The sequence below is a fragment of the Capra hircus genome, chromosome 4 (genome assembly GCF_001704415.2).
Source record: "Capra hircus breed San Clemente chromosome 4, ASM170441v1, whole genome shotgun sequence".
NCBI lineage: Eukaryota > Metazoa > Chordata > Mammalia > Artiodactyla > Bovidae > Capra > Capra hircus.
The window spans coordinates 24,380,025-24,405,700 of record NC_030811.1 but is presented as its reverse complement, the minus strand read 5'-3'; the positions used below and the strand labels follow the sequence as shown (position 1 = coordinate 24,405,700).

Genomic DNA, 25,676 nt, shown 5'->3' with positions numbered 1-25,676 from the left:
TTTATAAGCATCAACTCTAATGGAGGGAGGGAAGGAAACATTAGCAGCAATTTTCTTCTTGTCTTTGGATTTTTTTCCCCCTGAAAGTGCGGGGGAACCAGAAGGAAAAAGGAATGGCAATAACAGTTTTTAGTGCTTACACGTGGGCAAGTGAGAGGGGGTGGGCTGAGGTGCCATCAGACAGCTAAGAGGAACTGGGAGAGGAGAACTCAGATGCTCACATGGGGGCTTCGCTGAAGCCCCTCCTGCCATCAGTTCTAGATTGGTGGCCTGCCTGCCACTCTCTCTTAGCTTCCTGCAGGGGAAGGTGATTGGGCAAAATGGGCAAGCGGGGGCCATTGCTGGAGCAAAGCCAGGGAACGGGAAGTTCTGCTACCCTGCCTGCTCCAACTGTTGACCTTGTGCGTGGTCTTGACTTCTCCCGGATGTCAGGACCTGCGTGTATTTGGGCAGACAGGGGACCGGTGCTCTGAGCTCTGGGGTGACTGCTAATTCTCTCCTGTGTGGGCTCAGTCACTTTGCTCTCTGCTATTTGTGACTGAGGCACCCTCCAAGGTGCAGCTCAGATCTCAGCTCCCCTGAGAAGGCTTTGCTATCTGCTCCATCCATGAAGCTACGGTAATTATACTCTTGCTGCTCATTTACCAATTAATCGTGAACTGTCTTGTAGTGTATCTTTCTGCCATCATCAAAGTGTGGTTAAGTCATCTGTTTAACTCTCGTTTATGGTCTATTTGGTTACACTGTGAGCTCTGAAGGGCAAAGACCAGCCCTTCTACGGTCTTGAATTCTGTTCTATGAACAGAGAAGTGAAGACCGTCTATCTTGTATGGTTGTTACTGCTGTTCAGCCCCTCAGCTGTGGCCGACTCTTTGCGACCCCATGGACTGCAGCACTCCAGGCTTCCCTGTCCTTCACCATCTCCTGGAGTTTGCTCAAACTCATGTCCAGTGAGTTGGTGATTTTGTATGGAGGCACTAGCAGACACTGCCTCTGCCTGTGGTATCGCCTCCACACAGGATTCCCTTTCCAGAGAGGGGAGGGCGAACTTCCTCCGCCAACTGAGTTGATACCACCCAAGGGAGTGAGACAGCCTTTCATGGCTGTCTCCGAGGTCACAGCCTCTGTTAGGAGCGTGTCCCGGGCTGGCAGCCCAGGCAGGACTGGCCTGAAGGAGCCTGTGCGCATGCTCCTCTCATTTCCGGTCCTGCGTTTCCACACTTCCCCCAGACAAAACCTGGGCGTTCTGCCTCTCCCCAGGCGTCCCTTTGCTTTCACATGTCCATGCTGGGAAAGGTGGCTTTGTTTTGTATGTCCCTTCCATCCCTGCCCTGCCCCAGACAGGCTCTTACCTTGGTTCCAGAGGGCAGGGCTAAGCTTCTCAATGAAACTGCGTGGAGAGAGACTCCAGCCTATACAATTATATTTTGAAAAATGAAGAAGAAACTTTGAGACAAATCCAAGGTTTCCAGGAACCTAGTGAGAACGAGTAAGAAAGGCCCTGAAGCAGCAGAGGAGGTCCTGGCCTGAGCCTGGGACCGATGGCTTCCACGCATTACCAGCCAAGTCCAGGTGGGTCCCTGGGAACCAGTAGAGGGCCCAGAATCTGGAAACTGGTTGGAGCTTGCTGGGCAGATGGATCGCTTTATTACAGAGCAGGCTCTCACTCCCTTTCATTCTCACTGTTTTGCCTTATTTAGTTCTTTTTTGGCCCATGGTCTTATCAAAATACCCACTCCCCTGGGGAAAATCCACATAAGCCCTGCTTCTGGAGCTCTGACATGTAGCTAGCAAGCTTTAGATACTCATGCTGTTGTTTCCTGAGTTGAAGCTCATGTTCCCTGCAAAAGTCAAAGGGAATAATTACATCATGAAGTACACATGGGCTGTTTCTGGGAAGGAAAGAGATGGACAGACATCAGCTGCTCCTGGGGGAGGGGACTGATGACTAGGGACCATGGGAAGGCTGAAGCTCTTTTACACCTCTTGTGTACATGTCTTATCTATTAACAACAACAGTTAATAACCAGTTACATTACCCCTGAAGTGTAGCACAGATCAGGGCCAAGAAGGAGGTGTCATCCCATCTTAGCAGGAAAGTTGGGCATGGGCGTGTTCTTTTGGGTCATCTCCAGCTCCATCATGGCCCCAAGTCAACTCATTCCAGTGGGCCCACCACACTTCCCTGGTGACTCAGATGGTAAAGAATCTGCCTGCAATGCAGGAGACCTGGGTTCGATTCCTGAGTCAGTGAGATACCTTGGAGAAGGCAATGGCAACCCTCTCCAGTATTCTTGCCTAGAGAATTTCACGGGCAGAGGAGCCTGATGGGCCACAGTCCATGGAGTCACAAAGAGTTGGACACGACTGAACGACTTTCACTCACTCACCATGCCTATGAGGCAGTCATTTCTGTCTTGTTGTATACTCAGAGGTTCTGCTTTCCTTTTACTAAGACAGCCTGAGTGCAAGCAAGCAACATTCCATTTGTGAAAACAGGAAAACCCACAGCCGTAATACAACAACCTCAAATTATGAGAAAGTTTCTGTAAGATAACAAATGACATCTCCATGACCTTGGGGAGTGCAAAAATTTCTTGAACAGTGCACGGAAATACTAACCGTGTTAGAGGAGAGTAATACAATGGACTATATTAAAAAGATCTTTTTCCATCTAAGACATCATTTGAACAGTGAACAGGCAGCCCATGGACAAGAAGAAATTTGCAAGACAGACATACCTTGTTTAATTGTGACTTGCTTTACTGTACTTTGCAGATACTGTCTTATTTTTTTCAAAGAGAAGTTTTATGGCAGCCCCGACACAAGCAAGATGGTTGGCACCATTTTTTTTTTTTTCTAACAGCATTTGCTCACTTGGTGTCTCTGGGTCACTTTTGATTGATTTTTGCAGTATTTCAAACTTTTGTTATTATATGTGTTGTGATGATCTCTGATCAGTGATGTTTGGAGTTACTGTTGCAAAAAATATTACAACTTGTTAAAGCCTCAAGTTATGGTTAGCATTTTTAGCAATAAACATTTTAAACCAAGGTATGGATATTGTTTTTTTTTTAGACCTAATGTTATTACACACTTAATGGAAAGCAGTATGACGATGGTATAGCTTTCATATACCTGGGAAACCAAAAAATTCGTGAGACTCACTTTACTGTGGTGGTCTAGAACCAAACCCACAATGTCTCTGACATACACCTATACATCTGATTTTTAAAAACATCTGATGTTGTAAAAGAGGGTGAAAGAGTTAGCATGTTCTTTATAAAACAGGCTATCCTGATGGTCAGTAAGTACATGAAAAAGTGCTCAGTACTGTTATTCATCAGATGGATGCAAATTCAAACCACAATGAGACGCCATTATACACCTAGCAGAGTGGCTAACATGAGAGATGACAAAAACCAAGTCTTGCAGAGGCATGGTGTGACCTGAATTCTTAGACATCTTCTATGGAAGTGTGAATTTGTTCCATCGTTTTGGAAAACAGTTTGGCAGTGTCTGCTTCAAAACCTAAACACAGGTCTGCTCTAGGACCCAACAATTTCTCTACTAAATATTTATGAGAAAGCAACAAAATATATGTGCACAGAAAAGCTGCATAAGAATGTTCACAGTAGCAATGAAACACAATGCAGCAAAAAGAAAGAACACAGTGATACCAGGCCGCAGTGCAGATGAGTCTCAAAGACGTTATATTGAAGGAAAGAAGGAAAAAACTAGACTGACTCTACATTGTTTGTTTATATGAAGTCTGTAAAACTAATCTATGGTAATAAAACTTAGAACAGCAGCTAGATCAGGAGGTGGGGGAAAGTTAGTTTTTATTTACTAGGAAAGGGCATGAAGGAACTTCTGAGGGTGATGCATGTGTTGCGTCCATATCTTGATCTGGTTGCTTGTCATTGTTCCGTTGTTAAATCGTGTCTGACACTTTTGCAACCCCACGGACTGTAGCCTGCCAGGCTCCTTTTTCCGTGGGATTTCCCAGGCAAGAATACTGGAGTGAGGTGCCATTTCCTTCTCCAGCGGATCTTCCTAATTCAGGGATTGAACCCGCGGCTCCTGCTTGGCAGATGGACTCTTTACCACTGTGATACCTGGGAAAGTTAGTATTTAGTAGGGAGGGGCGTGAGGGAGCTTCTAGTGGAGATGCCATGTGTTCTGCATCTTGACCTGGTTGGTACTCATATGTGAACACTCACAGTTGTGCTCCTAGTAGTTTCATAATTTACTGTGTAAAAAGCCCAGCTCGGTTCAGTCTCTCAGTCATGTCCGACTCTGTGCCCCATGGACTGCAGCACGTCAGGCTTCCCTGTCCATCACCATCTCCCAGAGTTTGCTCAACCTCATGTCCATTGAGTTAGTGATGCCTCCAACCATCTCATCCTCTGCCGTCCCCTTCTCCTCCTGCCTTCAGTCTTTCCCAGCATCAGAGTCTTTTACAATGGGTACAAAAAGTAGATCTCAATTTTTTTTTTTAAAGGGAAAGGAGGCTCAATGTTCAGGTAGAAAAAATGATGAATGTCCTCTGAGCCATGCAAACTCTATTCTGTCTTCCAGGAGTAAGCATGGAGAGAGTGATGGGCTTATTTGGTGAATGGCAATGGCACCCCACTCCAGTACTCTTGCCTGGAAAATCCCATGGACGAAGGAGCCTGGAAAGCTGCATGGGTCGCTAAGAGTCAGACGCTACTGAGCGACTTCACTGTCACTTTTCACTTTCATGCATTGGAGAAGGAAATGGCAACCCACTCCAGTGTTCTTGCCTAGAGAATCCCAGGGACGGGGGAGCCTGGTGGGCTGCCGTCTATGGGGTCGCACAGAGTCAGACACGACTGAAGCGACTTAGCAGCAGCAGGGCAGTGCAACCTCGGTCAGATCTCCTCTAAGTGACCCTAGCACTGTGCCAATGGATCCCATGCTGGAATCCAGAGAATGGAAGACTGCTCCTGGCTAGATGAGTAAGCCCCAATTCCTGGCTTTGGGAGAGCAGTTCCTGGCATGGCAAGGCTGCTTCCCTCACACGCATCTGCTCAAGTTCAAGGGCTGACACTTCTGCAGGTTGTCAATGTTCCCAGTAAAGCCCCACCTTCCACCCTGGGGCATCCTTGAATACAGCTCCAAGCTGGATGGGGCCAGCAGGCATGGGCAGAGATGCCTCTGGACCTGGGTAAGACCCTGGGTGGCATTCTGGGCTATCACTCTTCAAAGTGTGGTCCATGACTGAAGCCTGTCCACAAACTGATGCTCACCCATGATGATATAAGATGGAAAGAGAGAGTAAGTGTTGAGAAGCTTCTATAGCTATTAGAAAGAGCCCTTTATGTCTATCGAATTTACTGATTAGAAAATTGGGGCTTATCAGGTGTATGCCTATATTCCTCTTTTCATTTATCTCATTTGTTTCCATCGTGTTTTGCAAAAACTTGGAACTGCAATGGACTGAAAATTTTTACAAAGAGAACCCAGTCTTGCATCTCAGGTAGCTGGAGGAGCATTTTCTTAGATGGTCAGAGGGCATGTCCCAAAAGAGCATATGGAATTGCCGGGGCGGGGTCTCTGATAAGCCGGGGGCTGTTGCTGCCTGCACTTGGCAATTTTTAGAGACACTGAGCAAAACAGCCTAACTGTGGTTTCCATAGTTACCAGTCACCGCCGAGGAGAACATGAGCAGATTTTAAAGGGAAAAGCCCGACACAGGCAGAAGTCAGAAAGGTTGGGCGGATGCTGGACCCCAGAAGGAAACTGGGCCACTACTCTTCGTAGCGAAGACCATTAGCTGTGGTCTTGATCCCAGAGGCAGGCGCCCTGGGGACCTAGTGGTGGCACATTGCCATCTCAGCTGTCCATAAAGGACGCAAGGCAGGCTGACAAGACGCCTTTGATCACGGTAGCAGGAGAGATTACCCTGCAGGGGTACCCCTCTCTGGTCCTCTCCCGGGGCCATCTCCAGGACGGTTACCCTCTTTCACCACCATGAAGCCCGCGGTCTGTGGACCTTCACCCAAAGCAAAGTTAGCAATAAGGGAGAGGCGGCGGGAGCCGACCTGTACCAGCCCCACTGGCCTTCGTGCTCAAGCTTGGGGCCAGGATTGCAGTCCATCCTCTCCTCCTCTGTCGTCAACTGGGGTCAGTACCTTGGTCCATCCTCTGCTCACAGGTTCAGTCACGTGCTTGTTCATTTTTGTTTCCCTCAACTAACATTTCTAGAGCACTTGCCTGAGGCCAGAGCCTGTCCCAGATGCTGGAGATAGAGCAGAACCCAAGCTGAGATGGTCTCTACCTTCATGGAGTTCATATTCTAATGGGAGAGACAGATGATGGGAGCATAAACCACAAGGCAAGGTGATGATACATTCCACTGGCCTCAGGGTGGTGCATTGGGTCAGGAGGGGCTGCGGTGTTGGCAGAAACATTTACACGCAGACTTTAGTATGTGAGGGGATGTGTCCATGCATGGTGAGTCGCTTCAATTGTGTCTGACTCTTTGTGACCCTGTGGCCCATAGCCCACCAGGCTCCTCAGTCCATGGGGATTCTCCAGGCAAGAATACTGGAGTGGGTTGCCACGCCGTCCTCCAGGGGGATCTTCCCAACCCAGGGATCAAACCTGCCTTTCTTATGCATGTCTCCTGCATTGGCAGGAGGAGTTTTTCACCACTAGCACCACCTGGCAAGCCCATCTGAAGTGATGTGAAGGGCTAAACACAGCCGCCAAAAGATAATGACTCATAGGGTCTGTAGAAAGTGCCACACAAGCCAGGGTTCAAAAAATGCTTCTCAGTTGAATCTATGGAGCCGCAAAAATCAATGGTTTCCAAGTCCCTTTTGCCCACACCTGCATGACCTTGAACCCCAGAGAGGCCCTTGGTACTCAGTGGATTTCAGACAGGACTTGGGTTCCCACAAGTGCCAGAAACTCCGCAGAAGAACCCACCTGGGCCTCCAGCCACCAGAGGGCGTTGCTGCTGCTCCTTGGCTTTGACGCAGGCCACTGGAAGCCAAGAGAAAGACTGATGTTGCTTTGGGAAAATATTTGGATTATGTGAAATAAGAAGCAGTCCTGCCTCAGAATTATAGGCTTGTAAATCACTCTGGGGAGAAAAAGGGCCAGGGGGACGGGCGCGATGGGGGACGGGCGAGATGTGGGCCGTGAGTTTACAATTTCTCCAGAAGCCCTTGATAGAATTACAGCCTCATAACTCATGGGGGCCCACTCTTTCTCCCAGCCTGGCTTCAGCCCCCCACCCCACAACCCTGGGAAAGGTTGATCAGGGTGCCCACAGTGAGAGACTTGATTGGCAGAGGCCTTAAGCAAGCCCCTCTAAGGCTCTCTCGGGCGTGTGAGGGGAGGTGGCCCTCACGGCTGTTTGTACATTGGGTGCTGGCAGTGGGGCCTCAGTTTCAGAGAGCCGGCGGGGCTGTGTCCATGCGAGTTCTGGAGGAACGAGCCTTAAGTGGGCAGCCGGTCTGCAGGACTCGGCACCAGACAGAAGGGGCTCTGAGGGGTTCTACGGGGAGGCAGCCACCTGCTGCTAGGTCCCTTGGACCCAGCCCACAAGGACCTGCTTCTCTCGTTGGATGCGGTAGCATGTCATGAAGCTGCCTTGCTTCTCATCCCTTGTCTGAGCCGTGTCTCTAGTAGGTCCTTTAACAAAACAGCCCCTTCGGTCAATACAGTGCCGCAGAAGGGCTCGCAGACTGTGTGCTGGGGGAGCTGGTGCTGACCTCCCTCCAGCTGGGAGGATGTGCCATGGTTAGGAGGAGGGGGTGGTTGCCGACGTGCCGGCCATCCCTCTGCCTCCAGCTGTGGCCTCTGTCATGTCCAGGGTTTATAAAAAGCCATAGGATAATGTTTCCAGTGGGGAGTCAGTGACGCCCTGTTAAATATAGCGGGCTTTCGAAAACCCTAAGGACTCCACCAAAAACTATTAGAAATAATGAGTGAATACAGCAAAGTGGCAGGATGCAAAATCAACATACAAAAATCTGCTTCGTTTCTATATGCTAATAATGAGCTAACAAAAGGGGAAACTAAGAAGACAGCTCCATTTACAATCACAACAAAAAGAATAAAATGCTTGGGAATCAATTTAACCAAGGAGGTAAAAGACCTGTACACTGAAAATTGTAAGACGCTGTTGAAAGAAACTGAAGAAGACACAAATAAATGGAAAGATATTCCATGCTCATGGATTGGAAGAATTAGCATTGTCAAAATGTCCATATTACCTAAAGCAATCTACAGATTCAGTGCAAACCCTATCAAAATCTCAAGGACATTTTTCACAGAAACAGAACAAAAAATTCTAAAATGTATATGGAATCCTGAAAGCCCTCAAACTGCCAAAGCAATCAGGAGGAAAAAAAAGAACAAAGCTGGGGGCATCACACTGCCTGACTTCAAGCTATTTAATAAAACAAGCATGGTATTGGCAGAAAAACAGATATACAGATCAATGGAACAGAACTGAGAGCCCAGAAAGAAACCCTTGCATATATAGACAACTAATTTATGGAAAAGGAGTGAAGAATGTAAATGGTTCTGGGAAACTGGATGGCCACATACCAAAAAGAAAAAAAGAAAAGGAAAGAAACTAGACCACTGTCTCACACCATACAGAAACATTAACGTGAAATAGATCAAAGACTTGAATGTAAGACCTGGAACCATGAAACACCTGGGAAAAAAATATAGGCAGCATGCTCTTTGACATCGACCTTAGTAATCTCTTTCTAGATATTCCTCTGCAAACAATGGAAACCAAGCAGATGCTGTATGTTGTCACTTATACGTGGAATCTAAAAAATAATACAAATAAATGTAAATGCAAAAAGAAAGAGACTCACCAGTATAGAAAACAAACTAACAGTTATCAAAGGGAAGCGGGAATTGTAGGGGCAAATTAAGGATATGGGATTATGAGATACGAGCTACCATGTAAAAAAATAGATAAGATACAAGGATATATTGTGTAGCACATGGAGTTACAGACATTATCTTGTAGTAGCTTTAATGGAGTCCAAGCTGTAAAAATACTGAATGTTGTACCCCTGAAACTAAGTAATAATGTAAATCAATGTACGTCAACCTTAAGAAAGCCTAATAGAAAAATAAAACAAATTAAATAAACAAACCAAACCAAACAATAAGAAGTGTAGCTACAGAGAGCAGTCCTGGCGACCGGAGAAGGGGCAGAGGGCGGGTGATGGATGGAAACTTGTTTGTGGTGGTGAGCGTGTTGCAGGGTACACAGACGTAGGAATGTAATGTTTTAATGTGATACTTACAGAAGGTTTTAAATCAGGGTTACGTCCAAAAATAGCTACCTTTTTCGAGGTGTGCTTACTATGAGTCAGACGTTGTATATATAGTCAAACGTTGTATATATAATCGTACTGCCTCACGACTTCTCACGATTTTCTCACAAGTTATTTCCATTTCACAGATGAGGAGAGTGAGGCATTGAGCTATAAATCAATTTGTCTAAGCCACTCACATACAGCTAAGCAGGGTGTTGACAATCAGAACCCAGATCCCACATCAGTCTTGTGCATCCCACCAGGGAGCCTGCCAGCATCTCATCCCTGTGAATGTCAGTCTGTAAGTTTTCATTCAATTTCTATTCTTCTCTCCCTGCCTTAGTTTCCAGTTGCAATCCAGTGCCTATCTTTTCTCATTTTCCTGCAATGTCCTTTGTATTTCCAGTGCTATGGTGATAATCAACCTACCATGGAAAGACAGAGGAAGAAAGAAGCTCTTTGTTTATAGTTTGTTACAATACAGTCCAATCAAGAGTGTAAGTTTTAGAGTCAGAGAAGCCTAGATTCCCATTCCAGCTCCATCACCCTTATCATTTGCCGTTTGTGGGATGGGAGTTGCTATTGCTTTGAGCCTCAATGTACTCATCCATAAAATGGGTGTAGCAGTGACAGCTACTGCAGAAGCCTGGATCCTAAGAATGAATGAAGTAATGTATGTAAGTGATATATCAACTTATTTTATGAGTTGATCCCTCTAAGGCAGTTCCTTCTTGCCTGGGAGCTGATGACCCTCTTGTCACAGGGCATTAACCAAGGTCACAGTCCTCCCCTACACTTGTATATGCTTCCCCATCTCCTCCCAGATGCTATACATTCTCAAGGCTCCCCTAAATTTTTTAATTGATGGGATACCAAAGACTAATGACATCTTGAAAACCTTGTCATTAGGATCAATTTGGTTTCATTACATGATCTTCTTCAGGTATCTGATCTTGTGGCCCAATGCTTTAGAGAAAACAGAGGGCATTTGTCTTATTCCTATGTATCCAGCTTTGAGTTCAGAATAAAAGAAATGTTAAGACCCAGTCTACTACTGAGTTGAGGAGACAGGACTTAAAACAAGGTGAAATTATTAGGGAATAAAATTATCATGTACATACATCATCACTGGTTTTGTTAAAGTGCTGAGTGCTGTATTACAGGCAATTAGAGGCTCTAGCCACTCAGGATAAGATGCTAATTGTGCGAGAAAGAAAGGCAGAGGTGCTGGAGGAAGTTGAGTAGCAACCAGGCCCTCTGAGAAGTCACCTGTGAACGTGTTGTGTCACAGAGCCAGTGAGACTTATCGTTTTCAGTTATCCATTTCTGTATTTTATTGGGAAGCTGTATTCTTTCTTTCTTTTCTTTTTTGGCTGTGCCAGGTCTTAGTTGCAGCATGTGGGAATCTGGTTTCCTAATCAGGAGTCAAACCCAAGCCCCCTGCACTGGGAGGGCAGAATCTTAACCACTGGACCACCAGGGAAGTCTCAGAAAGCTTTATTCTTATCTTTCAAAATTTGGGCAGCTGAGAGATTCTTGCACTGACTTTATTCATTCATTTAACAGACATTTTTAGAGCAACTACTACGTTCTTGGGACAGGACCAAGCACGAGGCAGAGAGTCAATATGTGTGGTCTTTCCTTCAGGAGCCCGTCACTCAGTCCTGAAGCCACCATTGGCTAAAAACTTGTAAGATGTTGGGACTCACTCTAAGTCCTTTGAAAGCCTTATATCATGTGATCCTCTCAACAACTCTGTGAGGAAAGTGTTATTATTCCCATCTTTCCGGATAAGAAAAACCAAGATTTGGAGACAGGAATTTGCTCCAGTTGACCATGCTAGGCAGTGATGGGGGTGGGGGTGGGGTCTTTGCTATTAGTCTGTGTAGAGAATGGGTTCAGGCACAAAGGGGGATGAGGCCACAGCTGTCTGGATGTGGGGTGCTCACACAGTTCTGAGCCTCAGGTGTATCCCGCCTGTGTTGCCCGTGAGAATTCGTACAACTGGAGGCAAACCACCGAGAAGAAGGAACGAGAAGGGCCCTGAGGGATCAGGGTCAGTGCAGGCGGGCGCGTGAGGAAGGGCTGCCATGACTAAGTCCTTGTAGTTGACACGGGTAGGCTGAGCGCCATCTCCAGTGACTCACCAGCCCCTTCACTGACAGTCTGTTTCCTGTAACCCCCAGGCCTGCCCTTGAGTTGCTAGAGGTGGCCAGGTTGGACCAGACAGCGGGGGAATCTGGCAGGTGTGCAAGCAGCAGGTCTGAACTTCAGAACTCCAATAGGGAAGAAGCATAAGAAGGGTCCCTTTGGCCGGCAGCATGTGTTCCGCCCCTGCTTGGGTCTTAGAGCAGCGGTCCCCAACCTTTTTGGCACCAGGGACCAGTTTCAAGGAAGACCGTTTAGTCCACCGACCAGGGGTGGCAGGGGGTGGTTTGGGGATGATCCCAGCGCACTGCATTTAATGCACACTTTGTGTGCATGTGTTAGTCGCTCAGTCGCGTGCAACTCCTTGTGACCCCATGGACTACAGCTCACCAGGCCCCTCTGTCCATGGAATTCCCCAGGCAAGAATACTGGTGTGGGTCACCTTTCGCTTCTCCAAGGGATCTCCCCAACCCAGGGATCAAACCCGGGTCTCCGGCATTGCAGGCAGATTCTTGTCTGAGGCACCAGTTTATTCTTAATCTAATGCTGCTGCTGATCTGACAGGGGGTCCCGGCGTGGGGCCTAGAGGCTGGGGACCCCTGTCTTGGAGGGGTTGTCAGGCCTTTATTAGAATCAGGCAGTGATAGGTGCTGCAGACGGCAGCCAGCCCGGGTGTGTGGACCAGCCTTTCTAGACATCACAAGAGGCTGCCGTTCTCTGTCTCCTCGAGGCAGCTGCCATCTAGAGTGAGGACTTGGGTGGGGAATGCGTCCTCTCCAGAGTGTGTGCCCAGAGAGCTCGTTGGGAGAGACTGAGAGACTGATCGGCTCTGTACTAAAGTGATGTCTGCTGATGGCATTGACCGGGAATCCGTCTGCTTTCCCCAGCTTGGCAGGGTTATTGCCCCCTGAGAGGCCTGCTCTGTAGCTGAGGACAGAGCCTGAAGTAAACAGATGCGTCTCAGGTGGTGGAGTTCAGACATCACATAGCTGAAAGGAGAAAGGGCTGTGTGTCCAGACCATAGGGTATAGTGGCCACTGGTGGCTACTTGTGGCCTCACCTCTCCCTTTCAGACAGACACATAAAGAAACATTCCAAATCCCAAACTGCATTTTTTATTATTTTTTAATAAACTTTATTCTATATTACAAATAAGTTTTTTTTTGTTCTGAACTGCAAAATAGGAATGCCTTATATTTACATACACAGGTATACAATTAATTATAACAAAGGTACAGAAGCTTGCCTTTACCAAGTTACAACTGGGCTCCAATTTAAATAGCATAGGTTTCCTTTTTAAAAACTTTTATTTAAAATCTTTTTTTTTTTTTGTAATCTTACTTGGATATACTTCTTTAAAAACCAAACCAGAAGACCCTCTTTCCTTTAATAGATTTCATCCACATATCTTTGAGGCTCATTATAACACTGTTGTCTAAAGATATGTTTTGCTTTGTTCTAACAAAGGGTTGGTGGGAGCTTTATGGAGACAGAAGTGGGGTGAGGCTGCGAGTGGGTGATGGGAACAGGACTGACCAACCTACCACTTTCAGCCGCCTGTCTCTGAGACTCAAAGGCCCCTGCCTGTCCCTTATATCACCCATTCATCCTTTCCTGCTCCTCCTCCTCTCTCTAGTGTTTGAGACTTAACTGTGGGTCATCTGACCAGGCCAGACTCCTCTTCCCCCACCCCTTGGCTCATTGAGCCATTATCTGTTGTGGTACCCTGGAGTTGCTGGTTGCTATGGTAACTTGGCAGGACCCTGTTGAAAGACATAGGCTGGTCTCTACTAGCTAAAGTGGGGAGGAGGGCTGCTGCCTCCAACCCTTCCTTCCCATCTCGGGACCTGGGGTTCTTGTTCTTGGTCAGTGCAGCCAACACATGACTAAGCCAGGACCTCCGGCCTCAAGGATGCCAAGCCTTGAGAGAGTGATGGGAGTGCGGAGAGTCATTCACCCTAAAACACAAAGTCATGGTTTCCAAATGGAAACAAGATTCTTGGAGGTAAGCTAGCTTTTCTCTTTAAAGAACGGAAGGTTTAACGAGCCAACAAGCTGACGGGAACACTGGGGAGGGAGAAGGAAGGAGAACACACAGGGACATGCATACCTTCTTGGTCATCTGCCTGAACTGTGTTCAACAGTCCTGTTTGGTAAAGTGGTGTCTCAGTTTCTTAAGTGTCCTTTGCACTGCTCTTTAACCGTATCCTCTGTTTGGAATTCTACTCTTATAAGGGAGCCCTTCCGAAATGTGCTTGAGTTATAAGATCAAAGATACCAACAAAAGAAGTTCTGATTCCAGATAAAGACACTGGTGGAGGACGAGATGCACAGACCTCTTTGCCATGCGCATCTGTCTTCGTGATCCCTCCAGGACCAATCCCTGATAGGGTCTCCCTGCTGTTTGGGGGAAGCCCTGGGGTTCAACAACACCAGGGGCAGCCTGGAGAGAAGTGAAAGAGGATACAGATTGGCGGGAAGGTGAGGTTCACCCAACCAAGGTCACTCACCCTCCCCCATCCCCACCCAGCTCACCGTCTCTGCCAGTACAAACAGAAATCTCTTTTTATTCATTAGGGATTTTGTTTTGTTTTGATTCAGGGTAGTCACCTGCCTACTCAAAGGATTTAATTGGACCTCTAATGAGTATGTATTACTTTGACAACCAAAACATCCTTTACGTTATACAATAAAATTGGATACTCCCCTTAATTAAAAAATGATTTTATTGGGGAACACAAATTCATAGTTTAAAAAAAAGGTCTCTCCTGAATGAAGTTTTACTGCAGAGATTCCTTTCCGAATGGGAGGCTGGGTCATTCCGTTTTCCAGCACCATGACGGGAAGAGGCTCCCGGAGCGTCAGCCTGTCCCAGGAGCTGCCTCTACAGCATCACTACAGCCGCCCCTCGGTCTCCCTGTCTGTAGGATGACTCGTTTGCTACACCTGTGGGCTGAGGCGGCACGGGAGGGAGGAGCAGGGTCGCACTGCATGCTCCAGCCAGCGAAGGTGCAGGGAAGCACCAAGAATGTCAGCAGCCCCTGGCTGCTTCCCCTGGCACGGCCCCGGCCCAGGGATATCCTGACCCATTTCTTTACCCAGTGGGATTTCCTCTGTCCCCCAGTCCCAGTTTCTCCTCAGCCCCTTGGAAGTCACAGGCAAAGAATTCTGTGTTGCCCCCACCCCCAGTATTTGGATTTTACATCCACACCTGGGCTCTCTCCTTAAACTCAAACTCTTAACATACACACACACAAAAATAAACCACGAAACCCCAAACAACCCACCGATGGTTCAAAGACAAAGGGAAGGGCTGAGAGACAAGGGGTCCTTAGTGGTCTGTCCTGAGAGCCAACAGGGAGAGTGGGAAGCTGAAAGAAGGTTCTTGATGACTACATGAGCTAGAAGCAAGCAGAAGGTCCAGGAAGCAGGTGGGATCTGCCTGGGTCAGTCTGCTGGGTGCTGGAGGCACCCTGGGGACTCCGGTACCTGGAGGCTGTTTATCCATGGAAGTGCCTCTCAGAGGTCCACCCTAGGGTTCTCACTGTTGGGAGGAGGGGCGGTGCTGTTCCTGGAAGGACTGTAGTCCAGGGTCAAGAAAAGAGTGTCTATGGGCTTTCTGTCTGCAGAGTGCCTCCCCAAGGCCCCTCTCCCTCCACGGGTCTCTGTGAGGTGGGAACGTCTATTCTTGATTAACAATAATTAACCTTAACCTTCACTAGGCTAAATATTTGACTTCGCATTCTGTGAGGTCAAGGAGAAGTGTCCCTTAGTCTTGAGAGAAGAGACGGATGGCATACGAAGCTTCCCTGTTTGTAGGGTGGGAACGAGGCCTTGTTGAGGCTCTGAAAGCATCAATAGGACTTGCCTTGTGGAACAGAGATCATTGGGGAAACCACCGGCCGTATCAGGGAGCCTTGAGGGCTCAGTGGCAGGACAGGGCTGGGGTGGTCGCAGAAGGCTGGACTGAGGGCGGAGCTGTCTACCTAAGGCTGAGCAGCGCCTGAACTTAGTGGATACATGGCCTTGGGGCAGAGCCTCATGTGCGGGAGGTGGGCAAGAATGGGGGTTGGAAGCACTCTGCTGAGGAAGGGGCACACTCAGGAGCCAGACATGCAAAGGGGATCAGAGGTCGAGGACCTACGATGAGGGAAAGGGGAGGGGGCAGTGCTGGGCTAGCACATCAACACTGACCCCAGGGTTGGGAGGTGAGGGCTGGAGACCCTACTCCCACTGCTGCCTGGGACCAGTCCTGGCCAGTCTGTCTCTAATGTTTAAACTTACTTGTCTCTTTCCAGCATCTCTGGCCTCACTCACTCGCCCATGGGCTCAAGAGAGAGAGGCTCTAGGCTGGCTCTGGGTGTGCACGGTATTCTCGGTCAATGGGATGCCCAGGTTTTCCCAAGTCCCTGAATTCCAAATACACTGAAAGAAGGCAAGAGGAGGTTAACAGGCACAAAAGCTGGCTTCAGGCAGTGTTGCTACTTGTGGTGACCAGGACATGTCAGGGTCTCTCCTTCCAGGAAAGGACAAGAATGGTAAATATGCCCACACCTGGGAAGACTTGTGCCCTCGGGAGAGATGACCAGCCTGCAGCGAATTGTCCCAGCCTCTCTCTGCTCATTCTTAAATTCAGGACCTCACAGCATTTCTCCCTGCCTCTTACCATCCCATTTTGCTCCAACATTTAAACTCCTCACCTAATCCAAATCGGTTATGTGTGACTGTGTGATCTCCTGGTACCATTTTAGACCCTGGTGGTTTCAAAGGGTTGAAGGAGTGAAAGAGACGGGATGAAAGGAAGGTGAGGAGACATGGCCTTTCCTCCTGTGCTCTCTGCCCAGAACTCTAGAAGTCAGATAAAGGTCCCACCATGAACAGAATGGTGACCCTACTCATAAACTGTGACACGGAGGGGGGGCCTTGAAGAGACCTCCCTCCTGCAGGACCCAGTCTGCCCAAGTCCCTTCTCTCACGTGTGCTGGCCAGCACGGGGTCTCTGGCCTGCCAGGAGGAGGTTGGGGATTCCAGGGGAGGTTCGGAAAGAAGATCTGGGGGAAAGAAGGGCTTTTTTTTTTTTTTTATGATCACTCTGCCTTGTTTTTACTTTGAAACGTATCACACGTGTACCAAGAATCCAAACAAAAGAAATGGAAGACAAACAGTGAATGGAAAGAGAGCTCTTTTGGGCAAGACGGGTTGCGGCTCTGCATGACTCTATCCTACTTCTCCGTCCCCAACAGGCCACAGAGACTTCGGGCAAACAAAGCACCAGAAACAACCACCCCACCGATTAAAGAAAACCTGCCCCAAACCCTCCCCCAGGAGACATGAGGAAACCAGGGAAACTTGCCCATCCTCCTCCCCTCTTTCTTCCCGACATTCCTCTGATGGGTTTGAGGTTTCTCTTATAATGAAAAACATAGGGAGAAAAAGTTTTGTACCGACAACAAAATAATAACAATAATAATCATCCAGTAAAAAAAAAAAAAGCTTCAGCAGAACCATGGTAACAGTCTTTTTTCTCTGCTTGTTCATTTTTTTTCTCTAACTGTGCAAAACTTAAAAAATAAATCAAAACACACTCACTCATGCACACACACTCACAGCTTCCATTCAGCACACCTGTGTTAAATATGTTTGTGTCTTTCTTCTCCCCAACCCTTCACATGTGCAAATATATGTTAGCGGCCCAGGTGCCTCCTCAGCCTGCCTCCCGCATGCTTCCTTCTTGGCCTGCCAGGCCTCGTAGCTTCCGGGGAGGAAATCAAATGATCAAGGGGAGAAATTCCACGCTTCTTCACCTGGCACTTCATTTGCCGAGACCTTTGGTTATGTTTTTCCCACTCGAAATGCATCGCTTCTCACTCTCCTTTTCCCATTGATTAGGCTACTTGTGTTTTGCCTATCACTTGTCCCGCTCGATGCCACATCACACCCTGCTGTGTGTCACCACTGCCTGGCCTCCAGTCACGTCCAGGCTTCTCTTGGTCAGTGACCACCCTGATTTCCTATAGACAGGTGACTTCACCCCCCAGCATGCAGCACACCAGTATTGAAATGTCCTGAAGTTGTAGAATGAATGGTGGGCAAGGGCAGAGATGGGAAATGCTTCAGAGCTCCCCTCCAATAGGACCAGAAAGATTTCTGAGCTCTCTGCCTACTCTTGGGGCAGACACACACACACACACACACACACACACGCATGTGCACATGAGATCACACACACACACACACACACACACACACACACACACACACACACGCTCATATCCAAAGGGGCTAGCATTCTTCAAATATAGGGTGTTCCACAGATGTTGCTGGGAATGGTCTGGTCCCTTCCTCTTTCCACGAGGGGCCCCTTTGGAGTGGATGGCAGTGGAAGATGTCTGATGCTCGAGGTGTGAAGACAAGACTGGAGGAACCTCATTCCAAACCCCACAGATGCCTCTGCCTGTCTCCCAGAGTGGTGAACAACTTCACACCGGGGCTGCCTGGGGAGAGTCTATGGTGGAGACTGGACCACAGATGGAGAGATGGCATCTAAGGTCCTTTCAAGGTTATAGGTTTCCATGACCCTCCATCAGACTGTCTCTCACCAGAGCCCCTGCTCACCTAGGATGCATGTCTGAGCACGTATCTGCCTGGCTGGCTAAGACGACGCATCTGCGAATGGAAGGACAGAGAGGGAGACACAATGCCAGGGCCAAGGTCAGTGGTATGTCCCTCCTCCCATTTCCGGACAGGTCCTTCCTCTTGATTCTTCGGTCCTCCCCAGACGTGACAAACCTAGGGTTGAGTTTGGCTGGCATTTTGGTTTGTCTCTGAGAGGCTGTGCTTGCAAGTGTTTCTTCCCGGGATGACTGCAGAAGGGAGGAGGGAGGAGAGTGACTAAAGAGACAGCTGAGATGTTGATGAAATAATTCCCGAGGAGGTCTGAACAGTCCAGTCACAAAGTCATCTGCATAGCAACGGCACCAGACTCTGCAGGGAGTCAGGAGCGAGGCTGTCAGCCCCAACCTCCTCTAGACTTCTAAGCAAGGACAGTGGGGATGGAGCCATGGGGACCACTGGAGGTAGAAGCTCCTGGATGCACTGGTGTTTACCCTGACCCCTGATGAGTGATGACTAAGGAGGGTGGAAACGCATCCTCTAGACAGTGCTCGGGGATCTGCAGGGGATCCGACCTCTGACTATGGCCATGATTCATTATCACATGGGGGTGGATGGAAAACAATCAGTTCTGCTTCCAGATAGATGCAACTCTCTTCTTTTCTCCTTCCGCATATTACATTTCTGCCACTATGAGCCACATCGGGAGGATCTCCACGGTGGGCTGTAACTGCTATTCTTTCTCCTGTCTGGTTTTCCACAGGCCAGGACTGGACAGGCAGGGCACCTACGGGCGCTTAGAAGGACTCCAAAAAGATCCAAAGGGGACAGGGAGCCTCTGCTGCCAATCCCACATGTGAGAGGCAGCTTGCAAGGCGCCCCTCAACTGCTCACGCTCCCCACTCCAGCCACATGCAGGAGGTGCCGCCTTTCTTCCCAGAGTTGCAGGGGGAACCTGTGGAGATGGAAACCTGGGCCAGGTGACATCTTCCCAGTGAAGATAATACTGAGATCACTGCCTCTTCTTCAGGCCAAGTTCAGACCCACGTGGGGACTATGGAAAGACGGAAGGTGGGGTAACAGCACAGAAGCACCTCCATCCATGGCTCCTCATTCGTATCCGGGCCCTGCTGCTGATGCTCAGGGTCAGCTGGGAAAGAGGGCCCCTCTGATGTCTTCAGGTCAGGCCCCTTGGCGGGGTGAAGACAGGCCATCTTGGACTAACCTGAGGGTCAGCGGCTTGGTTCAATTGCATTGGCAGAGGAACTGAAAGAGAGGGGATCCAGGAAGGCAGGAGAGACAGAAACAGGCAGAGAGAGAAAGAGAGAGGGAGACAGCGCTGCTCAGGGGATGCTGCTGACGCCAGTCGGAACTTGCACTTGGTAAAGATGATAATCTAGACTGAGGCACGGCTTGGTGTGTCCCTCCCTCCGGTGGGGGAGGCGGGAGCGGGCGAGCTGGAAGGACGGTTCTCAGCTGTCTAAGCTCATGAGGGTTATGACTTGTTCTAGTTTGTAGGCTAGTTTCTGCTTCCCACACTGGTCATCGTGATCCAGGGGTCCGAGGATCTGTTGAAGAGCCAAGAACGGGGTGGTTACCAGTTTGCGTGCACGCATCTGTGTTCTCAGGGTATGCACTGACAGGGCTGTGGTCAGAGAGTTTGGGAAGATGAGCGCAGGTAAAGCAGCCCACACAAAGTTGCTGGGGAGGCAGACAGCCTGCACGACTTGGGTGGGGAGGTGTGTGGGGCCGCTAGGACACAGGGAACCAACTTGGGGGCATCCGTGTGTCAGTGAGCACAGGATGCCAGAACACACGTCGGCATGTCTGAATACATGTGTGCCTTTCACTGCCTATGTACGACAGCTGAGAATGGGCAGAAGACACCTGTGCTGAGATGCTGCTGTTACCTCTAGGCTAAACAGCAGGGGGATCCACACCCAACAGAAAGTACGGTGCTTAGTGTCTCAGGGAAAGTATGATTTCACACTATCAAGACATCCCACTACCCTGTGAGAAAGGAGCATCTTGCCATCAGCAGCCCAAGGCCCGAAATTCTACATGCAGAAAGTTATTTGACTCCACTTTGCCTGTTAAGAAACAAATATCCCTCAAAGAGTGATTCTCAAGCTTTACTGGTCACAGACATCTAATGGCCAGCGTCTACACAGGCTTTACTGAGATTAGATAGTTGGTGGGTGAGAATAACAGGGAGCAATTGTGGGCACATGAAGGAAGATGTGTGGGAACCTGGCTCAGACTCAGGAGGCGTAGCACTGAATAATGGCTCTGCCAGTTTCTAGCTGGGTGATGCCAGGGCAAAACATGAAACCTCTCTGAACCCTCCTTTCCTCCTCTGTAAAACCTGGGACCTACGATTCCCTCTCTGGGTTGCTCCAAGAGAGGGGATAAAGTCACGTAAGAAACGTGAGCACCTGTCACACCATGCCTACTCCAGGAGGAGCAGGTGACAGACAGGAGTCTTGGGGTCGGGAACTAGGGAGTAGGGAGGGGGGCGGCAGGAGGGAAGAGGAGGCTGAAGGCTGCAGAAGGGCCGCCCAGAGCTCTAGATTTCCTGACCCAGTTAATCTATTTTTAATTGGGGAGACCAAGTCAGTTGACAACTTCTCAGCTGGCCAAGAACCGCCAGTGATTGGCCCTAGCATTTCATAAAGATGGGACATTTTCATGCTAACAGTAGAAGAGTGAACTTGGGAAGCTGGTGGCTCAGTGGGAAAGAATCTGCCTGCTGTGCAGGAGACTCAAGTTCAATCTGGGGGCTGGGAAGATCCCCTGGAGAAGGGCACAACAGCCCACTCCGGTATTCTTGCCTGGAGAATCCCATGGACAAAGGAGCCTGGCAGGCTAGAATCTGTGGGGTCCAAACGGTTGGGCATGACTGAACATGCATAAAAAGATAAAAGAGGACTGAACCTGCAGTCCTTTCCAAGATGAGACAGGGGCACTCATAGACTGGCGTACTCTGCGTCGTCCGTACTTCACAAGTGGCCACAGACAGGTGGAAACTGTCCTGGACCAGCACTGGCCCATAGGCTGGCTTTGGGGTCCCTCTCCTAACCGACCCACTGCTGACTTTCTCTACACTTGCTCACAGCTCATGGCCTGTGGACACAAGGACTGGCCCTGCTGGGGCTCCTAGATCCTCCCTCGGGGACAAGGCTGGGAGGACGTAGCGAACCCAGGGTACTGGCTTCAGCTCCCATTACTACCTTCCACTCGGAGAGGGTGGCTGTGCTGCTGCTCGGACATGGAGAGCCTGGACTCTGAACCCACTTGGTCTACACTGGTATGGCCAAGAAAACTCCCGTAGGCACCTTTGTGCTGGCCAAAAGGTGGCCATGTCTGAAGGGGCAATGACCCCAGATGAGGTTTCAGCAACTAAAAATAGACCCCATTCTACTCTGTCTGTTTCTATTCTGTTCTGATTCTATCCTATCATACTGTTCCTATTCTATTCCTCATGGCCTGCCCATGAATGTGAGGAACTGCTTGATTAAAGAGAATGAAGTCAGAGAGAGAGATACAAGAAATAAAGGAGAAGGAAGAAAAAATAAAAAAAGAAAAAATAATGAAAAGAGAAAAATAATGAAGGAAACAGAGACGTGACATATAAATCTGAAAAGAAGAGGGATTATGTAGAATTTGCAGAATGGAACATTTCTAGCGTCCCAGTCTTTGGAGCACAGCCCCCCAGTCCTGGGTGGTAGAGAGTTTCCTCCGGCAGAGATGGGTGGTGGTGGTGCCCGGGGTGGTGCTCTTGGGCACCGAAGCTGCTCGAGGCAGGAATATCTGGGTCTCTCCCCAGGCCCTCCCCGGGGCCCCCGAGCAGGGCAGGGCAGGGCTCACCTCCTCACTGTACTTGCCCACGTAGGAGAAGATCTCTGAGAGGGCGCTCATGGTGTTGAACTCGTTCATGTGCATCCGGGACTGCTCAGCCAGGTATGCGTTCATGTCCTGGTCGCTGATGGCTGGCATCTTCCCGATGTCTGAGTAATACCTGTGGCGGCATGGGAGTGAGGAACTGTGTGTGTGTGCGTGCATGTGTGTGTGTAGTGGGGGGCGCCGGGGAGAGATGGGTGCTCCCAGCTCTGGGTCTGGGCCCAGTGGATGCCTGTGTGTGACCTCTTAGGGACCACGGCAGGCTCTCCTCCAGCTGGGCTTCAGAGTGCCCTTCTTGATGCATGAGGCAGGGAGAAGGGACTCAACGGTGACCCAGACAAGGCCAGAGAGGACACAGTGGGGCCAAGAGGAAGGAGGGGCTGCCTCCTGCACCGGCTTTGCTCCCAGCTCCCGTAGGAGCGATCCAGTCTGCCTCTCAGGCCCTTCTAACACCCCCTTCCACAGATGCAGGAAGTCCCCTCCAGGGGCCTGAAGGCTCTTCTAAGCAGTTGCTCCGCCCTGACGTCGTCCCTGTCTGTGAGCACTAGCGGGGAGAAGGATGGGGCTGGGGGTGCTTGGGGGGGAGAGGCTGGGAGAAGGCAATCAGTCACTGTCACTTGCAGCTGTGCCCTCCTGTCAACTGGTTAATTAGATGCCAACATTTACATTTTTAATTTCTGCAGTTTGACATTTTATGCAGCAACCCCCAAATCTCCCACCAGAGGGGAGCTGTGTTGCCTCCTAATGAGGAATCAAAGGCCCTCAGTGTCCCAAAGACAGCCACCCTCTCCTGGGTGCTTCCGGCCCTGGGCCACGTGGCAGAGAGGCACCTGCAGGGGTGGGGTAGGGCCAGGACCTCAGGGCAGCGCTCCCAGGAGTCCTCACGGTGTCCGCTTGGCCCACACTGAATGCGCATGGCTTCAATGCCAGGGACAGCGAGCCTGACAGCTTAGAACAGAGGAGGGTGGCGGGAGCACAGGGACAGTCTCCAGGGTGGGGACCAGAGCGAAGCAACTGGGGCACAACGTTTTAGTCGAGTCACTCACTCTCACCTGGGTGAGCACAGGTGACAGTGATGGGCCCTGGGTTCCCAGAACTCAAAGCTTGATCAGGTGAGCGGAGGGCACATTTTTGGAGGCGCTGGTTCAGTCTCACCCTGGACCCCAGTCCTGTGTCCTTCCCTCTGCATCCCTCACTGCACTGACCGTGAACCCATCTGTCCTGCGCTCTGTTCCCCGCCTCCACCTCTGCCCACTGGGGCCCACTGGAGCTGGGTGACAGGCTGGCAGAGGTGGCACCTGTGTGCCACTCCAGCATCACGTTCAAGATCCTGCCTGAATGACAGTTTCAGTTAATCTGCGCAGAGCATCCCCAGGCCAGCAAAAGTAGGCCAGGGCTGGGCTGGCTGCCCTGCTTGAGCCACAGCCCTGCGCGAAGGCTGTCGCACCCCTGGCTCATGTGGACTTCCTTTCTTCACAAACTTTCAGTGTGGGGTCCTCTCTTCCCCTGCCCCCACCCCCCATCTCCAGAGCCATTGGGCCCCTTACTCAGCTCCTTGTCCTGTTTCACTCTAGGTCCTCTGCTCCATTCCAGAAGAGCCCACTCTCTGCCAGGCCTGCAACCCACCCCAAAACATCTTCACGTTCCTCGGAGTTCTGGGGAATGACACCCCAGGTACAAGCACTCCAGTGAGAGACTGGATTCATTGCCACGATTTCGGAAGACAGTAAATGCAATGTTCCGTTTTATAGCGGAGACCTGGAGCATCAGCGGTGGCTCCAGCCCTGTCACGCTCAATGATATTTGTGCCATCGCCCCTTCGCAACTGCACGCCGACCGAGCAAAATACATGTGTCCTGTAAGAGGTCATGTCCAAAGGTCACATGGGGGGAACAGGAACAGATGACTCCCTGATTTCTGTGTCCCGGCCAGCAGCCAGACACGGCTCTGACGACACAGCTGGGTCCAGAGAGTCCTCTAGGCAGTCCCACTCTGCCACCATGGACAGTCAGAGCTACTGACTGCAAGGCAAACCCCAGCGTCCCCCTGGTGGGACGGCACTGTCATCAGAAGCAAAGGCTCCTGCTGTTTCTGTTACTTGCTTGTGAAACCTTACAGGTAGGAGGATGGCTCTATCAGGCTTTCTGCAGATAGCATCGGGGCTCCTACCACGACCTGTGTGGTTCCTGGGCAGCCTGAGAGCCCAGGGCAGGGACCACATCGTCTCCCGTGGAAACAGCAGACACCCAGCACCCTGTCCTTTCTGAATGGCCTGCCTTGTCGTGCACTAAAAGCCCAGTCGGTTTCTCCAAAGAGAGTATTTAGAAAATGTGTTTGTGTGAGAGAAAGAGAGGGAGAGAGTGTGGGGTGGAGTTGAGAGTAAAGTGGGGGAGGGCAGGGCTCTGATTCCTCACTGAAGTTATGGGGGGCGACCCACCCCTTCTTTGCTGCCCATGTGCAGAGGGCCCTGCCCGTCTGTGCCCCACGCAAGCCTGTGCCGGGATGGGCCACATGTCTTCATCTTCAGCGAGTTCTACATGGCTGAGCTGAGTGGCTTTTGAATGCTCGCTGTCCTAGAGGAGTGTGGGGAGTCGGGTCTGGCTGACATTCAGTTCGTCCTGGTCCCCAGTCCAGCCTGGAGCTAAGTGGGCCCGGCTGCAGGTCTCTGCTGCCCTTGCTTTGACCTCTCCCCGCTTCTCTCCAGGGCTCTACCCAACTGCACCCCTTGAGCCTGACGATAGCCCAGCTCTGGCATCTCTGTGCTGTGGGCAAAACTGCTCTCTCCTGACCACCTGGCATGCAGGGGCTTTGTGCTGGGCTCTGCTACTGGGCCGCCTTATTGATTGTGAAGAATGCAATTATGCCCCATTAATGAACTTCACACAAGTGTTCTTATCTGCTGGCTGCACGGTGAGGAAAGGAAAGGTCAATCTGGAGTCCTCGTCTTGAACTTGCTCCCATGGGATATCTTTCTGCAGGTGAGTCTCTAGAAGGGACTGGTGCTCTGAAAGTCTCCTGGGACCCACCCTCGAGCTGGCCAAGGACTGGCCCGCTGAGGAGGGGTGGGGCCCACCACTGGCCTTACCCAGCTTTCTTTGTTGTGCTTGGTCATACCAGGTGGGATGCCAGCACCATCGTGGTTCTGACGTGGCTCTGATACTGGCCCTCAGGAGCTGCTACAAATCCAGCCGCCAACCACCAACAGCTGGATTCTCTGCTGTGGACTAGTCTGCAGTGTTTCACATTCACGGACTTCTATGAGATGCGCCCAGCGTGACGGTGGCACCCATCTCTGTCTCTAGGATGGCCCCAGTGATTGAGAAGAGGATCTCCAATGCCCTGAAGTTTTTGCGGAGCCCAACGTATCCTCACCCTTTCAACACCTCAAGGATGAAGATGTAGACACAGAAGACACATCTGAGGCTCTTATGTAGAGATGCCTGCCTTTCAAGGCCCTGCACAAGTCTTTTCCTCTGTGTTCATTCACTGACCTCCCTCAGCTCCTTGCTTCCTGAGCCCCCACGAGTACCATTCATGGTGCCTGCCTATCTGTATCTTCCTCGACCGTGAAGACCATAAGGGAAGGCTCAAGTCTAATCCACCCTGAGTGTTCAGTGCACCCATGCTGGACACCATAAAATGTTTGACTCATGGATGAATGAGCATGTTAATGAAAGGTCCATACTTCACCTC

General features: G+C 50.1%; 1 protein-coding gene across 1 annotated transcript in view; it reads right to left on the bottom strand.

Moving 5' to 3' along the window:
- PLXNA4 (plexin A4) overlaps positions 12,579-25,676 on the bottom strand; it is a 489,083-nt gene continuing 475,985 nt past the window's right edge. Inside the window, exons 31-32 of the mRNA XM_018046916.1 lie at positions 21,951-22,101; positions 12,579-19,651 (exon numbers count right to left, since the gene is read on the bottom strand). Of these exons, the coding sequence (XP_017902405.1) occupies positions 19,556-19,651; positions 21,951-22,101 (247 nt within the window). The 3' untranslated portion in view covers positions 12,579-19,555. The remainder of the gene's footprint in view (positions 19,652-21,950; positions 22,102-25,676) is intronic.